Consider the following 20,640-nt stretch of genomic DNA (forward strand, 5'->3'; position numbering starts at 1 on the left):
GGCCTCAATGCCGATTTGGGAGTTGGACTTTAGCCGCTGGGGCCTGAGCACCGCTGGGTGAAGCCCGGGCACAGGTGCAGGAAAGGCTACATCTCCCCCGCGCGGAGTTTCTCATTAACCAGACTGCTGTCGTGCGTGGGGCCTGACAGCCCGATGGGGGCCCAGCCCGGCCCCTGGGCCCGCGGGCGGGCAGCGAAGCCTTTGAACCGGGGCGGCCCACCAGAACGGAGGCCCGGCGCCGGGATGCTGCGAGGCGATTCTCCCTCAGCGCCCGGCATCGCCTCGCTAGGAGGCTGAGGCTGAGGCTGAGGCTGAGGCTGAGGCTGAGGCGAAGCGAGACGACGCCGCCGAGGCGGGCTGAAGGACTGAGGCGGGGCGGGCCCTCCGCCGCCACCGGGCGCGGCGAGGGGCTGAGGGGGCGCGGCCTTCCCGCCCCTCCGCCGGCTCCCGCCGCCTCTCGCGAGGCCGCCACTGCCCCCCCGCTGGCCCACGTCACCGGCGGAGCAGACGGGGACAACATGGCGGAGCGGCGGAGGCACAGGAAGCGGATCCAGGTAGCCGAGCCTCCCTCTCCCTGCCCGGCCCGCGCCCCCTCCCCAGGCGGCAGCTCCCCCTCCCCGACCTCAGGGCGGCTCGGCCCTGCCGGGCGAGCTGCGCCGGGCGGCCTGGCCGCCCCTCGGAGGGGCTTCCCCCCTGGTTCTGCGGCCTCCCCGCCCCGACGCCGTGCCGTTGCGAGGAGGCGGCGGCGGCGCCGGGCGGTGCTGTGCGGCCCGCGGGAGCCGGCGGTGAGGGAAGCACCCTCGTCTCGGCCGCCGCCGGGGCAGCGGGAGCCCCGCAGGCGCCGGGAGCGCGGGGGGAGCGCCGCACCGGAGCTCGGTAAAAGCCCGGGCTGGCACCGGGGGCACAGGTTTTCCTCAGAATTTTCTAGCAAATTCGTAAATCCTGGTAAATACTGAGAAAAGCGGGAGCCCGCTGCGCGGGGGAGAAGCACAGGTAGGAGCGTTTCGGGGTGCTGCAGACGCTGCCGCCCCGGGCCCCCCAGCACCGGCTGCCGCCCCGGCCGCGGCGGAGGGCTGAGGGGCGGCCGGCGGGGCACCCCGGCCCGTCCGTTATCCGAGGGCCCGGCGGTTCTGTCTTCTGGGGATCTGCGCCCTCAAAAGTACATCGTCTTTCTTGCTGACCAGGGAGTGAGATTTCGAGCTGTTACCTATTTTTAATCGCCATATTCTACTTAAGATCTCACCCGTTACCCGTGTCGAACAATAGCTTAATGTGGTAAGAACAACGTTCAAAACACCCAGGCGAGCAGCCACCTTAGCCTAGAGCTGACACCCAGCGTGTCTATTCCAGTGATTCGTAAGCAAAAGTCACGGGACAGACGGTATAAGCATCTTAAAAACAAACATGCCCCAGCCAGGAAATGATGTGGTGAGGAAAGGAAATTTGTTTTTAGAAAACGTAAACAAACAACTGCGTCTAAAAATAGACCTAATCAGCTTTGAGGTGATGTTAAAATGTAGTGATAATTATATGGTATCACTTAAAGGCAAAATGAAGACTGCTTAGGTATTTTCACTTACCTGGAAGTCTGGACTTCTCAATATATAACTTTAACAGTGCAGTGAGTTTTATGGAGTTTTTAATGCAGAGTTTTTGGGCATAGTTACAGCATCAGTTACTATAATGCCTGTTACTGTTATGTATTATTAACCCTAAGCCTAAACAATGTTTTGTTAATATTCACGAGATAAATCATAGAGCCATTCAACAATGTACGCTTCATATGTCGTCCTTCTGCTTGGTTGCCCTCTCTCCTTTCTCTTCCTTTCCCTTCCCCCAAGAAGATGGAGATGTGTTTGTACTTGTAATGGTTCTTTTTTTCCCCTTTTAATTCAAGTTACTTGGGGAGGGGGGGCGGAATGCAAAGAGTAATTAATCAGAATCTTGTTAAGCAAGCCTTATCAATCACAGGCATTCAGGCATCACAGGCTTTATTCTCTTTTCATAATCATCATAGGCTGTCCCTTACCAAGGATGATAACAGCTCAATAAAGCATTCATCAAAACCAAATTAAATGTAATTTAATGTTTTGTATAATACCCAAGGCTGTGGTCTTGCAAGCACTTAAGCACATGCTTAATTTCCAGCCTCTTAGCAGTAAAAGTATTTCCCGGATTGTTAGTAATTAAATCGATGTCTGGGTGTTCACACTTAAGGTTTAAGATTGTGGCCTAAATTTGTGATATAATTATGTAGATAAATGTCTGTTGCATCTTGGTAGTTTCCCAGTATATGTTGACAACAATGGGAAGACAAGACAGCAAACAAAGGATAGTGTTGAATGCCCAGAGGATGTTCTTAATTGGTCAGTGAATAAAACAATATGTATTTTTCTTGGTAGTTGGTTTGGGTTTTTTTTAAGCTTTTTGAACTTTATTGGTGTAGTTACAGTATGATTATCGTGTTTCAGGGTAATGCTGCAAGTTTCTTCTTTTAAAATGAAGTCTGGGATGTTTATTTGTAGGTGATTCAAGTGCTTTAGAAGTGTGTACTTATTTTAGCATGGTGTGTACCCCTTAATAAAGAGACTGTTGTACTGTATGCTAGTCTGACATTTGAATACCCCCTTGTCATTAAGTAGAGCTGTATTTCTTGACAAGACTAAGGTTCTTAGCAGGACATGGTCTATTTAGCTGTAGAAGAGGCTGATGTAATAGAGTTCAATTACAAATCTGGTATGTACAGAAACTGGGTTCTGAATAATTTTAATAGGATTTTATGCCTACCATCAAGTTTGGAATCATGGTAGTTAGGTCGGCTAGCTAAACATGAGATGAGACATGAAAAAAGTCTCAGTAAAATAGTTCAAAGTTCTATTGAACTATTTTTTTTGAGCCTACTTTCTGTGTTTTCCATGAGAATTGATAACAGGAAGGATGTGTTTTATAGAATGCATTTTCATAAAAGAACACATTGCCCAATCTGTATTGCATAGCTTAGACTCTTCCTCTGGCAACAAGCTGAAAGTTATGGAAGTTGCAGAAATCTTAACTTCAAAAGTTTGAATGAAGACCTTTTAGAGGTAAAGCTTTCAAAGCGTCATTCTTGATGGTAGTTTAACTGTAGTTAACATGGAGATTACTTCAGACATGCAGTAGTGAAAAGAGACTGGTCTGTAGGAGCAATCTGCATCCTACAGACCAGTGGCCCCCCACATGATTCGAATTTCTGAAATCAAGAATGCTTGCTGTGTATAAAGGACTTATTAAAAGAAAAACAGCATATGTTGTCTAATGGCTAGTTTAGTATCTTTACTGTGGACAGAACATGGGGGATGTCTGAATGCCTGTTACTCCAGCAACCTGATCAAAACTATTTCATCTCTTGGGGAAAAAAACATGGTTCCATACGTATCCCGAAATACTCGCTTAAGCCCAAAATCTTCAGAGTTTGTTACTTTGACAAGCATTCAGCTGGGTAACACGTGGCAATTTGTTGGCAGGTCTGCAATTTGACTGTTAAGTAGGCATTAAGTTTTAATTGCGTTGGCCTGATTCCATTGTGCACAGTTTTATTCTGCCCATGTGAAGTTTTATTTATCTTTGCGTTGCAATTAATAGCACTTGCATAGCACCTTAGTGCTGTGTCCTCTACTCTAGAAATGTTAATGCGTATAAATACTGCTCTTATAAATAGAGAAAACAGTTCTTAGGCAAATGTCTCACTACAAATTGATGGCTGAGGTGGCGTCAATGCCCTGTACGTGCCATTAATGACACGTACCTTCCTCGTTGACTTTTGTTTTCTCTTGAACCACTGGATTCAAGCTTTGAGATCCTCCTGATGAAGGACATCTACTAGTCAATATTAACTGTTGTAGCCTACAGTTCTGTCCTGTCTTGATTTGGGCTCTGCTGGAAGGAAAATGTGCAACAGCTGCATTGCTGTTTCCCATGCTACAGTTTTTTGTGAATGAGTATGGAAACGATCTTCAGAAATGACAATGCAATAGTTTTCCGGTAACGCAGATTTTAATCCAGCTTGCCCATTTGTCTTTATTTTCTCATAAAGTCTAGTAAAGCTGAGTGGGATGATAACAAAGAATGGCTAAATAACTTCTTCGAAAGTAAGTGGTATCGGGTGATAGAGGAGGAAGAAACAAAGATTGAGGAGGGGGGAGAAACGCAGAAAAATAGGAATTGAAAGTAGCAGCCCCACTTGTCAGTAAAAAAAGAACCGCTGTCTTTTGAAAATCTGAGTTACATTTTTGGAGGTGGGAAGGGAAAAAGTTGAAACAACTGGCCTGGGGTTAGAAGAGGACTGAAGCTGGCATGTTTTGGCTTCAAAGTACTGTACATTGCTCCTTTGGTGTGTGTTTTAGAACTCTGTATGTTTACGGCTTTTGCTCAAAAAAATTAGTGATGGCTGAAGAGAAAGAAGGAAGAAAACAAATACTTTATTTTTACAGGCTATGTACAGGACAAAAAAAAAATCTGTTAATCTTTTCTGTAAAGAAAAGTTAATGTCTTGTGGCTAGCACACAGCCACGGTACTCCAGCAGAACTGGTTTCTCTGCATGGCTCTGCCACAGTTTCTTTTAAGAGACCTCAGGCAATCCATGTACTGGTCATCAGTGCCAAGAGCTGGACAATTTTATGTTCATTAATCACTGAAGAAAATATAGATGGAGTCCTAAGAGCAAGTCCTAAGACCCTAATGTGTTTGTTTCCCCCCCGACCCACTCCCACCCAGTGATCTATCGAATTATGCTAATTTGTGTGCTTTTTCTCTGTCCTACTGCACCTTGATTTATCTTGGGCAAAGTGTAAATGTTTCAGCAGGATGGATGAGGAGTACCTACTCTCCTGCCACAGAACATCTTCTAGTCTAAGGTCTTGAGAGTCAACAGGGAAAGGAAAAAATAATCTTGCGATTCAGCCCAAGCTTTGATGTGCTCAGATCATCTTCAGAGAAGATAATGCTAATGCAGTTGTAGTGTCCTTATAATATGAGGAGAGGTATGAGGAATGGAACATGGGTTGACACAGTGTTGGTTTTGACATAGCCTCTCAGCTTGAAAAAGAGGCTGCACATGACAAGTGTGCTTAAATTTCTTCTTTCGCTTATCTGAAAACTGCATAAAGTATTAGGCTTCAGAAGTCTTCTGTGAGGGATGGTGTTCTGAAAATCTAAGTTCTCAGATGTAGGAGCAAAGAAATAAACTAGATATTCATTTTATTGAAATCAAAGAATTTTGATGACCCCTTTAAAACAGAGGAACATAAATCCTTGTAATGTGTTTGTCTGCACATGAAATAACTTCTCTTGTTAGTGATAACCATCATTTACTCTGTTCTGATTTTCCAGAAACCTTGTTTACATTACAGTGTTGTGGAAGGAAATCATCCTGTCTGGGGTCATGCCTGCCTTCTTGCAGCTGTGATGCTGGGGGGGGGAAGAGTGACATTTCAAACCACAAATATGCTCTGGCCTTTTGACATCCATTGAGTGGTTCCAGGAGTAAGAGAACCTGCGTAAGTCAAACTTAGGTAGAGATGAGAGGGAGAAGGAAGCTCATGGGCACACTAGTTTTAATAGCTCAGTTCAGGTGTTTTTATTTTTTATGTATACAGGCCTCTTTGCTGCTGCAGTCCCAGTTGGAGGTTGAATTAACTGGGCACTACATCAGTGTATTGAAGGAAGTTCAGAATGCGCTGTGCTAGACTTCTTTTTGGGAGATAATGGTAAAAAAAAACTGATTAGGGTTTTCCTTTCACTTCACTGGGTCTGGAAGGTCGCTGAGTGGTTTGAAAATCTAAACATCATTTTATGAATTCATATAGAGCAGAATTTTGATAGGAATACTTGAGAATTATTCTTAAAAATTTTAAAATGTCAGTGCATTTCTAATAAGTAGGTAGGCTGAGCACTGCTTTTCCTGTCTTCCTGTAGATTGAGTTCTTCTGTCTAGATAAATAAGATATCAGGTTTCATTTTATTTTTAATGGCATTCTTCCAGAGTTTCTAAATTATCAGGGATCATGAATCTCTAAATCTTACATGCTGTCTAGTGACAACATGCATTTTTCGATATATAAATTAAAGTAGATGCAAGGGTCTAAAACAAAATCTAGAGCAGAAGTATATGGAAGCTTGACACTATCCTATTTTTTTATTAATTGAAAACAGTTTAGTCATAGAATTTTAATTGAGAAGACATTTGACAACATTCCAGAAATATATTGCCTGACATGTTTCTTGAATCTTGCTGTCTTTCCTATGAGACCAAACTTTAAATATCAGGAAGTTTTCATATCCTTTTTAAGGCTGTGTCATCTGTTTTAAAGCTTTATAATTTATTGAGAACTACCCCTTGGTTAATTTGTATAATCGTTTTCTGAATGTATAAGGAGGCTTGAAATGCCTGGGGTTTGGCTATTTTTACAACTGAACATAGAGATCAGTTGAACTACATCTTTAGAAGTTGTGCTTAGGATACTGAAATTTTCAGTGCTTTTGTTGATTTCACTTTGTGATTAAATGTAATGTTATTTTCTGTCAGCCATCTGTTTTAATATTTTAACAGAAGCTTGGCTCTGCAAATAAAGGGCTGAAAATAGGATGAAAAATAGGGATTAAATTGCAGGGGAAACTTTCTCAGAATGAGCTCAGGTAAACTGTGGCTGTCTCTCTCACAGGGAAGCTTTCTTTGTTTGGGATGTTATGAAACTATCCCACAGAAAAGGACAAAGCAATAGATAGTAAGGAGCGATCAAAACCAAAAAAGGTCCTGGTGCCAGCCACTGCCTGTGTAGTACATCACATGCCCTATCAGAATCATAAATATTTTATGAAGAAAAAAAAAAATTTCCTAGCAGAGGAATTAACGTTGATGCAAAGATCTGTAGCTTCTCTGACTGCTTTAGCATCTGTGCTGTGAAGAACATTTACCCTGGGAGTTGTTGTTCTCAGTTTAATTTGCTGGTAGGAAATATTAGAAAAGCATTCTTTTGAAACTCAGTTGCTGCATGTAGTCATCACTCTCCATGGTACCTAGGGCATGAGCCATACGATAACAATGGCACACATTCACTCATTTTCTTTAAACGCATTGTAACCCATTTTGTTGCTATTAAACCAAATCTGTTTTGGTACCAAACTTGGTAGTATCATCAGTGATTTACAATTACTGGTACAACTGTACCATATAAGGGGACATCAAACCACAGTATATAAATTATGTGCATACATGCTTGTCGGTTAGTGAATAGTTTTCCATGAGTTATACAGATTTTTAAAATTGGGAGGGGAAAAAAAAAGGGATTGAACATGGAGAAAGAGTTAATTTAATCTATATGAGGACTGTTAGGATCATCTGGCTTAAGGCACATGTTGTTAAAACTGTCTAACTGGTGAGTATATTTCTGCATACATATAAAGAATTTAGGCTTTAAAAAAATGTCAGTGATCTCAGAACTAACAAACTACGGAGTGCTTTTGGTCATTTGGATATCTTATGTGTATATTATTCTCTTTAAAATTGTTCTCGGACAGGAAAAGCAACAATCCCATCCAGAAGGATAATTCATTAACCAGTTGATTTTGAAAGCTAGCTGTGCAAACTGTTGAAAATTAACAGCTCTCACCATCTGAAGTTTTTATTCTGGTGTAACAACATCTATTCGACCTTGCATTTCCACTTAACATGCTTCTTGCAACATTATGATTATACATCTTAAAAGCGGTAATGGAGGTTGTATATGTTTATTGACCTTTAAAAACATTATGTCTTTAAATAGAATCTTTGAATTCTCTATATTCCTTTAAATCACCAATCTGTTTTGTGGCTTCTGTAATCTATTTCTTTGGCCAGCATGAGACAAATAGGTACAGAAGAGGTACTGGCAGTCTGAAAAGATGTCCGAGTGTTTCTGTGTTACTGATCTACGAGTAGCGGAGGGACTTGGAGAATTAAGCCTTACTGATTAAAAGCACTCTTACAGAAAGGAATTTTTGAGGAAGTTTGCATGAGTCAGTGTAATATGCCAAATGTTTGTTTCAGATGTTTTTGTGAAGCAGGAACATTAGAAAGGTCTTCCTTTCCTGCTTACAAATATTAGGTCTTAATTTTACGTAATTGAAAATGCCCACCTCCATCCTTCTGTCTTACAAATCTCTGACTTCTGCTATCTCTGCAAGTTGGTAAATGTCCAGAATTTATGAGTGCATGCAGGCTAAGCGCTCCCTTTTCCTAAAACGGCTGTTTTGACGTTCGTGTGCTTCGTCCTGCTGTGCTTTATACTGATGCTCCTAGTTTCTAGATTGGAAGAATCTCGATGGTACTCTGAAGTTTAAGTCATTTTGTAGCCATGCAGTGGTACTGAAATTCTCTAGCCAAATCTTTCAACTGCTTTTCAGCATGGTTTTCTCCTCTTTCACATGAAATTCAAGCTGCTTTGTAGTCCGTCAGTATGCCTGCATTGCTGTCACTTCATACATGCGTATTCCTCACTCTTGTTTTTCTTTGCTCTCAGCTTCACAGCTGTTTTCATCCAAGCTTGTATGCTGTAAGCACCTTTCCATGTGCCCAGTGCTTTCCTCTTAGTTCCTCCTTTAGTTTGCTCTTTTTACAGAGCTGTTAAAGGAGTTCGTAAAGGAATGCTTTTTTGCTTTATGTAGACAGAAAGTTCTTGGGGAAAATGACTTGACCTATTTTCACATATTTTACATTTTATTTGTTATTTATATATTGCCATAAAATAATGAGGACTTTGCAATATCTGATTTTTGAGCCCAAATGAGTGTCTTTCCCATGTGTTTAAAACTGTATTAATTTTGCATTTTTACTATTGCAGGAGGTCGGTGAGCCATTCAAAGAGGAGAAGGCTGTGGCTAAATACTTACGGTTCAACTGTCCAACAAAATCCACCAACATGATGGGCCACCGAGTTGATTATTTTATTGGTAGGGTTACTTTTAACCAGAGAATGAAACTTTCTTCTTCTAGCATTGTACTTGGGGGAGAGGGGGGCTGTTTTGTTTTCATTATTAGTGCTTTATCTAATAAGTACTGATCTTACAGTTTGGTTTTGAAAAATTATCTAGGCATTAGATAGCCATAAAATTAATCTTATCAGCCCGAAGTAAACACAATAAACTTTTTGCTCTGATGTAAGGGTGTGTAGTTGTCAAGAGTGCTGTATTTCAGAATAGTGGCTAGTCTTACTTTAAAGATTGAGAGGATGTGGAGTATCACCAGAACTGACTGGTTGGTGTAGTTCAAGGATTGTAGACTAAACATTAAAATAAATATCATTAATTTTAATGCATTTTTAATTCCATTTTTTCCCTCTAGCCTCAAAAGCTGTAGATTGCCTCCTGGACTCTAAATGGGCAAAGGCAAAGAAAGGGGAAGAGGCTTTATTTACAACCCGAGAGTCTGTAGTTGACTACTGCAACAGGTATGACCTAGCCTAGTTCATCAATTTTATAAATGAGTATAGTTATCAAGATGTCTTGTTAGGAACCAATTTCACTTAGGCTTCGTGCATTCCAAAACATTTGTGGCTGTATGTAAAAATAATGATTGTATTTTATTACTCTGTTTGAGGGTGGAAACAATGTAGTTTCATCATTTTTGTTCTCAAAACTCTCTCATGCTTTCATTACGCTGCTTGGGGCAGCAAGATGAACAAAACGATTTTCCTAAATTTTATAGTTATTTTAAGTTAGCAGGGTCACAGCTCTTGAGTCTCTCCTTCCTGTGGACCTAGTCTGCCATCATGGCAGAAGCTGGACTTTGAGGTTCAATTTATGCCTCTCAAATGGTATGGCCCTGCTGCTTAGTGTACTCTGAGGGCTTTGCTTAGATGAATGGCATATTCTGACTATACCTCAATTGGGGCAGACACATAGCGTTAAGAGGGCTGTCTACACTTGGAGAGCTCTGCAAAAGCTACTTAGAAATGAAGAATATGGCTAATATTTAGTCTAATAAATTATTAGACTAATAAATTATTATTTATTATTTATTATTATTTATTAGACTAATAATTATTAGACTAATTTAGTCTAATATTTATGGCTAATATTTTTTTTTCTGCCCTCTTTTAGATAGCCATCCAGCAAGGTGAGATTCTTCCCCCCAGTTTCAGGGCTGAGGCAAGGCTGATTCTGTGTTCGAACTTTAATCCTTTTGCTGATTTCTTCAAGAAAGTTTAGGAAAAAGCATTATTTTAATGCAAGCAGAAAAATAAGTTTTCCCTTCCAGTCTCTTTGGACTGAGGTAGGAGTCTGTGTCTTTGTTCTTCAGTTACTAAAGCATCAGATGAGACAACAGTTGGTTAAGTCCTTCAGCTTCAGCAGTGTAAAGAATGCCTGCATAGTGTGCAAAGAAAATCAGTTTAACCCTCTGTTCTCTGGCAATGGTTTTTATCACCAGTATCATTTTGTGCCATGATGATCCATTTGGCACTATACTGTGTCTGCAGTTTGGCTCCTCTTGCTTGCTTCTATATTGCTAATAACACTAAGGCCGCCTTTGGTCACTGAAGCTGTTTTCAGAGTTTTAAACATTAGCACTGTCTACTTCCTTTGCCTTTTGGAAGGGATGGAGGAATATCTTAATACAAAAATAATCCCTTCAGTGTAAGAGGCTGCTTAGGCTCTTACTAAAACAAGTACCTTAGCTCTCTTGGTGTGGCTATTGCCTGTTTTACCTGCCCTGTCAAACAAAAAACAAATATCAGATCCTGCTCCTTCATCCCCTGTCAACTGCGTCGATCAGCTGCATATTTAAAACAAGTTACTAATTGAATTCATAATGCTGCTCCAGTACGTAAGGTCTCCCGGTACACTGACACGTTGATCTAAGTTCAGTAAGTTTTCTGTGGAGGGGATTTGTCACAAATAAGCTACGTCAGTAATGCTTTGTTTAGCAGACCTATAGAAGGTTAACAAGTCGGGAATCGGCAAGCGATCTGGACTTCATTAGTTGTGTCAAGGTCCGTCCCGCTTCAGGACCTGGCTGTTGGCTGCACTGGTACCGTGGCTGCACGCTCTGAGCAGTAGGTCTTGCACAGTCCCTCTTTTTATATTCCATCAGAGGCAGAGGTAGCTCCTGCAAGTGGAAGAGCTATTCTGCAGGTCAGACCTGTCCTGTGGGCTGCTCAGTACCTGAGCCCTCTCAACTTCCAGCTGTGAAGAAAAGTAGTTTCTCCCAAACAAGTGATCTTCTGTTGCTAGAAAGAGAATCCATGTCAACAATTGTCCGAAGGAAGGGTTTTTTTATAAACTTGAAACAACTCTGCTTGATAGTCAGCATGCACATAAGTTTAATTGGTAGAATGACTTCTGTCTCTTTAGTGAGTTTTTGTAATTTAACAAGCAGTCCAGCATAAGGATTTGGTCTGCAGCAAGAGATGAAAGAAATCAAATCAATTTGATGCGATGCACAGGATCAGGATTTTTGGTGTGAATGAGTGCTTGAATTTCACAACCCGCTGCTTCCTCTCAGTCTGAAGAGCAGTATTCTGTACTGCTCTTCCTATTCTGAATTTGGCTATGGTCCTTTGAAGGACATTACTTGTTGGTGACAACCTTAAGACTACCAAATACTACTTCCTGGTGCCCCGCTGGCCATAGATATACTTGTTATAAGGTATGTTTGTAGCTGACAGGAACGGAATGCTTGCATATGTACCACAGTTTCAACAGGGTGATCTTATTCCTCGTGTACCACTTACCAAGGAACTTGATAAGCCATATTTCCTATTTTTGCTATGAAATACATTGACACAAACTTGAAAATAAATATTGGTTGGAGTTGCATCAGTGGGAAAGATAATTAAATTGACCTGGTGGCTTTCTCCATCCTGCATCTTGCGTATTCATTTATATCTATGCAAAATGCTGTCACAGAAACATACGGGTTTTACTCGGTTTTGAACAGATGAGCAAAAAAAGCAAAGCAAGAGGTGAGACACATGATAATTAGGTCTGGTGTATTTATTTGCAAACAGAGGAGATGATGGTGACCTCTGTCTTTCAGTCATGCTATTCATGATTATGTTAGATAATCTAGAATGGTATCTAATAACATAATTGAGTGTAAACGTTATTATCGCAGCCACACTTAAATGTATCATTTAACTTTTTTCATTTTAAGACTCCTGAAAAAACAGTTCTTTCATCGAGCATTAAAAGTGATGAAAATGAAACCTGACAAGGATACAAAGAAAGAAAAGGAAAAAGGAAAGGTTGAGAGTGGGAAAGAAGAGGAGAAAAAGAGCAAGAAAGAAAGTGGCAAAGATGAAAAAACTAAGAAGGAGAAAGAAAAGGAGAAGAAAAAGGATGGTGAGAAAGAGGAGTGTAAGAAGGTAAGTACTATCTGTAAGAAAAGACAAATCTGTAACAGAGAATATAGTAACTGATTGTTAAGATTACATTGGCTTAAAAATATGGTTGGTTGCTCTAAAACGTGACATACCTTTTTTGACTGTTTTTCTCTAAAATATGCTGCTGCTTTTTTGTCTTTTTTTTTTTTAAATTTGGAGTTGTTCTGATTTCAATCTAGATCAAAAAAGAGGCTCCAGTTGGGCCTTTGCGTACCTCCTCATCTTCTAATGTGGACTGAGGTCATCACAAACGACTTCCCTTCAGCTGCAGTGGGCAATGATGCTTTGTAAAAGTGTCCATTAGCATAGAGTGACACATGCATGGGACTTAAAACAGTGCAGCTGTGCATGTAAAACAATGTTTGGTAATAAGAATGTTTGGAATGTAGTATTTGATACTTGGTGCTTGTAAACAGGTCTGTAATAGCGGGCCACTTTTCTGTATGACGGCTTCGTTACTAATCTGCGTAACGCCTAGTTTTCACAGACTTCTGATTTACTTTCTTTAAAGTTCAAACTATTATTACTGTACAAGCTTTCATGTGCTTTTTCATGTTTTCATTCCTGATTTATTTTATTAGCAGAACAGAATTCCTAAATTCAAATGTTAGGAATCTGCAGGAGACACTTGATGAGGGGATGTGTTTTTCCTTCTATATACAGTGGTATGAATCCAGTGAGTGTTAGTAGGGTAGCGCTCAAATGTGATTCCCGTTCCGACGCTCCTAAGTGAAATAATGGCACATTTAGTGAGAGGTGTGGCCTACGTGTACAAAGGTCTAGATCTCGGAAGGAAGCTACATGGCTAATAAAAGAATTATAAACAAAACAATCTTGCTGCCAGTCTAAACATAGAAGCCAGTATAAGATAACTGAACTCTTGAGGTACTTCAAAATGCTGATTGTGAAAGTTAACTCCTCCAATTCCCTGTCATCTGGAGAGTTACATTATTAAATGTAATGTTAGCTTTTTAAACTAATCATTATTTATTGAACTGATATTTTAGTGGATTATATAAGCCACTACATAAGGTAGTAACTTGAACAACAACACAGGACAAAAATTAGAAAGTTATTTTCAAACAAAGAAATAAGCAGAGAGAAGGAAACAGGAGACAGGGAAGAGGAAGCACAAGATCCAAAGAGAGATTGAGGAGGATAGAGAATAAACAGGCAGAAGCGGATGCTGAAAGGATGCCCATGTGGTGAGTATGGCACCAAGGTACCAAATAATTCTAGTAAAGTTAGTGATTATGAAGCGTTGCACCCCGTTCTTGATCTTTGGGCAGACTTTCTGTTAATATCAGCAGCTTTGCTCTGCATTTGAAGACATAATGTAATCCTGAAGTCATAGTCTAGTCCTTAGACACAAACTAAAAATAAAATTCCTCTTTCCTTACAATTTTCCTTTATTTGTGAGGTACCCAGTTGGTAATAAATGAGAACAGGAGGAAATAAAGCATCCTTACTTAAAAAAAAAAAAAAAAAAAAGCGAACGCAATCTTAAGTTTGTGAAAAGTTATCAGACTCAATATATGAAAATACTAGAAATTAAGACCCTCTTAATTTTTTTTTTTTTTTAAATTTTTAAATATATATAACTTGTGTTTGTCCTCAGGATGAGACCCCAGGAACACCCAAGAAAAAGGAAACTAAGAGGAAATTTAAACTTGAGCCACACGAAGACCAAGTTTTCTTGGATGGAAATGAGGTAAGATTTATGGGTACTTCCTAACTTTTAGTGTCAATGTACTATTGTCAGATAATAGGTTAATTTACTGGATTTCTGCAAACTCTTTCCTGACGCATTGAAAGAAAAATTAATGGCAGTGTGATGGCTGATCTTGAAACATCAGATTTTTAGATATTTGCAAGGAGGTGAGATGGAGATAAATGTAGGACAGTAACATAAAAAAATGTAAAAGAAATCGTAATTGCCAGTAGTTTACATGTTAGCAGCCATGAGGTGAAATGTTTCTCCTCAGGGTGTAATGGGGTGTTGGAGCGCGCTGCCCGGAGTGGCTCTGCAGCCTCTGTGCTCACAGGCTTTCAAGCCCAGACTGGGTAAAGCCCCGGGTAACCTGGGCTGGCCTCGCCTCACAGCTGACCCTGCTTTGAACAGGAGGGTGGACTAGAAACCTCCTGAGGTCCCTTCCAACCCCACTTAGCTTATGGCCATTGTCGTGCTGAAATATTTCTACACAAAAGACAAGCCTTGTAGAACATGATGTTCAGTCACAGGAGGGGAAATAAAAAATATCTGCCATCCAGAGGCTGCCTGACTTTGTGATCTGAGCAGAACAGTGACGCTTGGGCATTCCTGAATTCTCATCCTGGCTTTACCACTGAAATGGTGGTCCTATATACTTCTCTGTACTTTGCTTTCCTGGAAGAGAAAGAATTTAATTCTTTAACACCTCTGTAATGTACAGAGTCATAATTGTGCTTTTAAGATTTGGGATAAGTGGTAAGTCTTTACTTCAACAAAATTACACCATGCTCTGTGTTGGTGCTGTGTGTCCCTGTACTGGAATCTCCCCTAAGATTCTTGTATACCTTTGGTTATAAAGCATACATGTCAGTGAACACTGTAAATAAATCACTTGTGTGGAAATGTACTTCCTTTATGTATCTTTATTTTACTCAGTTTTGTTACAACCTGCCTTGCTCTGTTTCATCCCACCTCATACAGAATCACACCTACCTCTCACTCTCCCTACTGTCTTTTACATGGAGTAACCAGAATGGCATGTAGCATTCAAAATGAGGGTGCAGTACTGTGTTTGCAGTATAACAGTACTTACTTTTTGTCTTAACATCATTTACTGTTTTGTTTATTAATGAGCTGACTTTTTTTTTTAAGAACTGCAACTTCTAATATCTTTCTTTAATAGCTAACTTAGAGCCAATCCTTGTGTATTTCCATTAGAGCTGGTTTTTTCCTTTTCTTCATTATTTTGCACTTACAAACACTGAATATTACACGCTATCTTGTAGCCCAGTCGCCAGTCCTGATCTTCAGTTTGTTTGGGCTCCCAGAACAGTCGACTGGCAGCAGAGCTACGCCTGCATATAATCAACTTTCACACCCTGTGAGAAGTAGAATATTAAATACTTGTTGCATCACACTGAAAAACTGTATTACTGCCTCTAAGGTGTCTTCCTGCCAGTTCGTATTAGCTCCTCTGCTATGAGGGTTGCTGATTTCTAGTAATCAGCTTCTTTTCACAGTTAACAGTAGTTAAGATTCAAACTGTTTAGTAAGAAAAAAAGTATTCTAATTTTACTAGTTCACAAAATTCTGCACTTTACCAAGAAGCTTTTTTCACAAGGCTGAGCAAATCTGATTCAAATGGATCTGCAGTTCTCATGCAAACATGTGCTAGACTGTTGCAACCACAGACCTTTAGATAAGTGTGCTGTGGAACAGAGGGTAGTTATACTTACCTGAGGCCATCAAATGGGCCTTAAGCTGAATCGAGCATTTCAGCTGGCTGCTCTGTTCCGTATGTTCAGCCTGTTTTTTCTCATAAGGGAGTCTCTTCAAAGCCAGAAGTATCTTTTTGTTTCCACTGGGTGGACCTGAGAAGTTGTATCTTTACAAAAGTTTTTTGGCTTCATGCTGAACAACATTAATGAGTAAAGAAAGATAAAACCAAACCTTGATTCAGTGATATTTCTAAATCTTTCATTTCCCCATCAGTTTTACTGTCTGTCTGTTGTTCCCAGGATTTTACGTCACCTGTAAGTTACTCTGGGTACAACTTCTTTCATGAAGTGATTCTTTGAGAGATCAGTCTGAGATCTCCACTGTTTTTCTTACACAGTCTGGAAACTCCTTCCCTTCCTTCTTCCCCTCCTGGCTGGAAGCCTCCAGCACAGCCAGTGCCCTGCCCGGCTCTGCATTGTGTCCTGCCTGAGCAGCACGGTGTCCCTACGCCTCCTGCCGTGTGGCTCACGTTATAATCAGCACCCAGCTAAGGCAGTCAGCGTGGGCACGCAGGCGTGCAGCCCCTTGGCTGGCTGTCTCCTGGTGCACCTCTTTCACTGGCAAGAAACCCGCTTCAAGTCCTGCTCAAAGTATAGCCCTGCCTACGATACGTGACCCCTTGCCCTGCTCCTCTGCCCTGATACGGTACTGATCACAGGGCCGTTTGTTCAGCACCAAGTATAATATTGTGGCAGTAAGCATTTGGATGAGGGAATAAATGGAATAATTTAGCAGAGAGCTTGTTTTCCAAGTGTAAACCAGATTATTTCTGTTGTAGGTGTATGTGTGGATCTATGACCCTGTTCACTTTAAAACTTTTGCCATGGGACTTGTACTTGGTAAGTAAGAGTAGATGTTAGTGAGCGCATCCTAAATGTAGGTGTAGTATCAACAGGCCTGTCTGTCCTTGGGGAGATTTGTCTTTTTCCTGGACAAAGCTTTTGCTCTTCAGTGTCAGCATGATTTGGTACCCATCATATTATATGAATTTTGATCTCAGGATGGAGGGGCTACACGTTTAAAACGAACAAAACCAAACCTGGAACATGCTTTCGCAAATGTCTGAACTTGCACAAGTTTGCAAGCTGTTTATTTCTGTTGCTCTAAGCTAACGAGTAAGTTGCCCAATAGGCAAGTGTGGTGGGTTATCTAAAAATGTGAAAGATGTTAAAGGAATTATCTGAAACTATGAATGATACCTTTCTGACCCTGGAACTTGTATTTGTGTAGGATGAGCCCAATTGGTTAATTTTATTTTTTAATCTAAATTAGTATTGATGTTAACTGACATCAGTGAACTAACAGATCATTGTACTGCTGGTCTAACACCCTTGACCTGTACCTTCCAGCTTCCTCGCCCTGAGGGAACTTCCTTTCCTGAGAATTCATGTCATCCCCTGGGGCCATATTCAGGCCTTTGACCAGCCCTTGGGGCCACCATGATCTCCACCCAGCTCCCTGCGCCTGTGTCCTGCTGCACTGGTTATAGGCAGCTCCCTGCTCACCTCTGCTCGTGCCCTCTCCTCAGAGGCGCTCTCTTTGCTCCGATGACTACGCACAGCGACTTAGAGTTGCTGAATGTGGTCCTTGGTGTGTCTCTACCCAGTATGAGCACAGGAGCCCTGGGACTAGACAAGGTTTCAGTCAAAGCCTAAAATACTGTCAGTAACTCTGCTAGTAACTTAGTTACTGTCAGTAACTGAGCCAGTACCTTGAATAAATGGTAAGCCTAGAACTTTTATACACGTACCAGGAAAAACTACCCGTGCTTCTCATGCTTTTCTTCTTACCTTTCTATTTAGTGATTGCTGTCATAGCTGCAACTCTGTTCCCGCTCTGGCCAGCAGAAATGCGTGTTGGTGTTTATTACCTCAGCGTAGGCGCAGGCTGTTTTGTCGCCAGTATTCTTCTTCTTGCCGTTGGTAAGTGTTGGTCATCTTCACTTTATAGCAGGTGAAGTCTAAAAGGCTGGAGACGCAGCCAGCTTCTTAAACGTGGTCGGAGACGTGTGATGCTCTCACTTGCCAGTTGTTAGCAGTAGCCGGACCGATTCCGTCTGTGTATTTCCCTCCTGGCCACTGGGCGTCAGAGTTGTGCCACAGGAAGAAAGCAAGCTCACGCTTGGGTCACCTGTTGTGTTTCCTGTATAGTGGAGATTTGTTTACTGCCCCCGTTTAAAAAAAAAAAGGGGGGGGGGGGAGGGGGGCAAAACAAACCCAAGAACTGTACGTAAGAACAGATTCAGTAGTGTGAGTGGTGTAACCAGCATTTAAAAGCTTTCTTTGCCTTGTATTTCTCTAGCAGAGGGGATGAAGAGCTAAATCCTAGGTAAGAGATGAGGGTAACGGGGTGGGGGAGACACGGTGAGAACAAACTATTCCACGGTGCTACTGCAGAAGGAGAGATTTCCCCCCAGGGTCGCCCCTGTCCCTGGCTTTGGGTGGATGTTAGGAGTGGATATCTCTTACACCACTGTTCTACAGTGTGGATGTTTACAATAAAAAGCCAACATTTCCCCTTTTTTTTAAATAGCTCGCTGCATCCTTTTCCTTATCATCTGGCTCATCACTGGAGGAAGGCATCACTTCTGGTTCCTGCCAAATCTTACGGCAGACGTGGGATTCATTGACTCCTTCAGGCCCCTGTACACCCACGAATACAAAGGACCAAAAGCAGACTTAAAGAAAGAGGAAAAATCAGAATCCAAAAAGCAGCAAAAATATGACAGTGAGGAGAAATCAGATAGTGAGAAGAAGGAAGATGACGATGGGAAAACAGAAGCAACGAGGAACTCGGGAACAGACGGCTCGGGAGGAGAGCGACATTCAGACACTGACAGTGATAGGCGTGAAGACGACAGGTCCCAACACAGTAGTGGAAACGGAAACGACTTTGAAATGATCACAAAAGAGGAACTGGAACAGCAAACAGATGAAGGGGATTGTGAAGAGGAAGAGGAGGAAGATACGGAAAGTAGGCCTTCACATGAAAAATCATAACTCACTGTGGTTTTGGGACTAAGTATGTGCAAATGGTTGGATTTTCTTTGTTGGCTGATCACCAAAACATAGACCATACAGTAGCATCTCTGTTTGCTGAAATACACGTTACCAAACGGTTTTATATCTAGTTCCTTCATTTTTTTAACCATTAACTTGATTACTTGGTACTATGTTAATCATCAATATCCATTTACAGAAGTTTTATCAACCTGACAAGTTTTCTATTGATTGATAGAGTGCCCAGATTGTCCTCAAACATACCGAAAACCATCATTTTCTGGTACTTGCAGAACTGGTCAATTAGTTTAGCTTCTCAAACTTGCTTTTGTAAAAGAGGTAAAAGTTGAATGACCAAATCTCAGATTATTCCTAGTTATACTCATTTGATAGCTAGTTAGGTAAAGCCCTTCTTAGCCCACAGCTTTCTTGATATTTTTCTCGATTTTTATTTTCAAAAGATTGTGAAAACTTTCCTGAGAAAACTAGTTTTAGCAGAAGTATTTTGCTGAGAATATAAAAAGCTGGTAGTGCTGCATTTGGCTGCAGCGTTCTCTGTTTCTCCAGACTGTGTGCCAGCAACTGAGGAAATCCAAACTGGTTTTGTACATCTGGTTCAGAGAAAGGTGTCATCTCCAGCAGGTGCAGGAAGCAGCACGGTTTGGAAATCATGGCTGTTTTCTTTCCCCTGCTCCGTCATAATTAAAAAAAAACAAATGTATTCTGTACATAATTTACAAATAAAGCAAACCATTTACTTTAACTGCTACTTATTATTTAGAGATTTGATCCAGCATTCAGTTTGTATTATTAAAGCCATTTTGTGGTGTATCTATCAGAGAAATGCAAGTCAAGAGGACCTCACAGAGTATTTGTGTATGATCAGTAGCTGTTCCACAAGAGCTTTAGTTTTGTGCCAACATTCCATGTATTTGAGTAAATTGATCTTTATTAAATGAAAGCAAACAACATAGCTGTATGTATGCCTTAATGTTAAAACTTTCTAGATTCTGGAACTGGAATACTTTTTAAACTGAAGAGGCAGGAGAGCATTCGTTTGTTCAGAAATACAGGTAACTCAAAGCTAATATGAAGCAACCATTAATAATTTGTTTATAAATGTCTTGGAGTAGTTTGTGCGGTTTCTCTTGCGCATTCCTTTCTACTGGGCATTTGGAGGATGTACTGTATGTTCTGGTTAGCTGAGCGTTGACAGAGTTAACTTGGCATCGTTCCTCTAGTGGTCTTACTTTAACAGTAACTATAGATTTGATCGTCTCCCGAACCTGCTCAGAGAAGATAAGGGTCAGCTTGATGTTTTAATAACTGATTTAGAGAACTTTTTTTCCTATCCTAAATTGCCTCCCCTTCCTTCCAGCATCGGCATTTTGGATGAAGATGCTAATTTTTCAGATTGTGCAAATACATACATCATAATGGGTGTGTTGATAAACAATACGTGGATATGGTGTATTTGCTTCTTAAATCTCCTGAGTATTTACTCCATAAGGAAATGGATAAATTGGATCACTTTTTTAATAACCTAGCAAAAAATTAAAGGACCCATTACCTAAATGGATTGACTCCTGGACACTTGTGTGTTACCACTGATTAAAATAGCTAACGAAGTCCTGTTGCTGTCTTCAGATGTGCGCTGTGTGATGACGAAGCATCTTGACTAACAGCTGCCTTTTCACTCATTTCAGCAGCTGGTTTAAGACGCTCTTTGCTCCCACAGAGGCTAGTTTCCTTTGT

General features: G+C 41.1%; 1 protein-coding gene across 1 annotated transcript; it reads left to right on the plus strand.

Annotated features, from left to right (window-relative positions):
- The first annotated feature begins 454 nt into the window (after window positions 1–454).
- On the plus strand, window positions 455–19,856 carry SEC62 (SEC62 preprotein translocation factor). The gene is made up of 8 exons (XM_075506853.1): window positions 455–554; window positions 8,857–8,965; window positions 9,357–9,462; window positions 12,168–12,378; window positions 14,015–14,107; window positions 16,665–16,725; window positions 17,689–17,808; window positions 18,419–19,856. The coding sequence occupies exons 1-8, from the start codon at window positions 519–521 to the stop codon at window positions 18,883–18,885; spliced, it is 1,203 nt and encodes a 400-aa protein (XP_075362968.1). The 5' UTR covers window positions 455–518; the 3' UTR covers window positions 18,886–19,856.
- Window positions 19,857–20,640: the final 784 nt, after the last annotated feature.

Source organism: Mycteria americana, chromosome 7 (assembly GCF_035582795.1).
Source record: "Mycteria americana isolate JAX WOST 10 ecotype Jacksonville Zoo and Gardens chromosome 7, USCA_MyAme_1.0, whole genome shotgun sequence".
NCBI classification, from domain to species: domain Eukaryota; kingdom Metazoa; phylum Chordata; class Aves; order Ciconiiformes; family Ciconiidae; genus Mycteria; species Mycteria americana.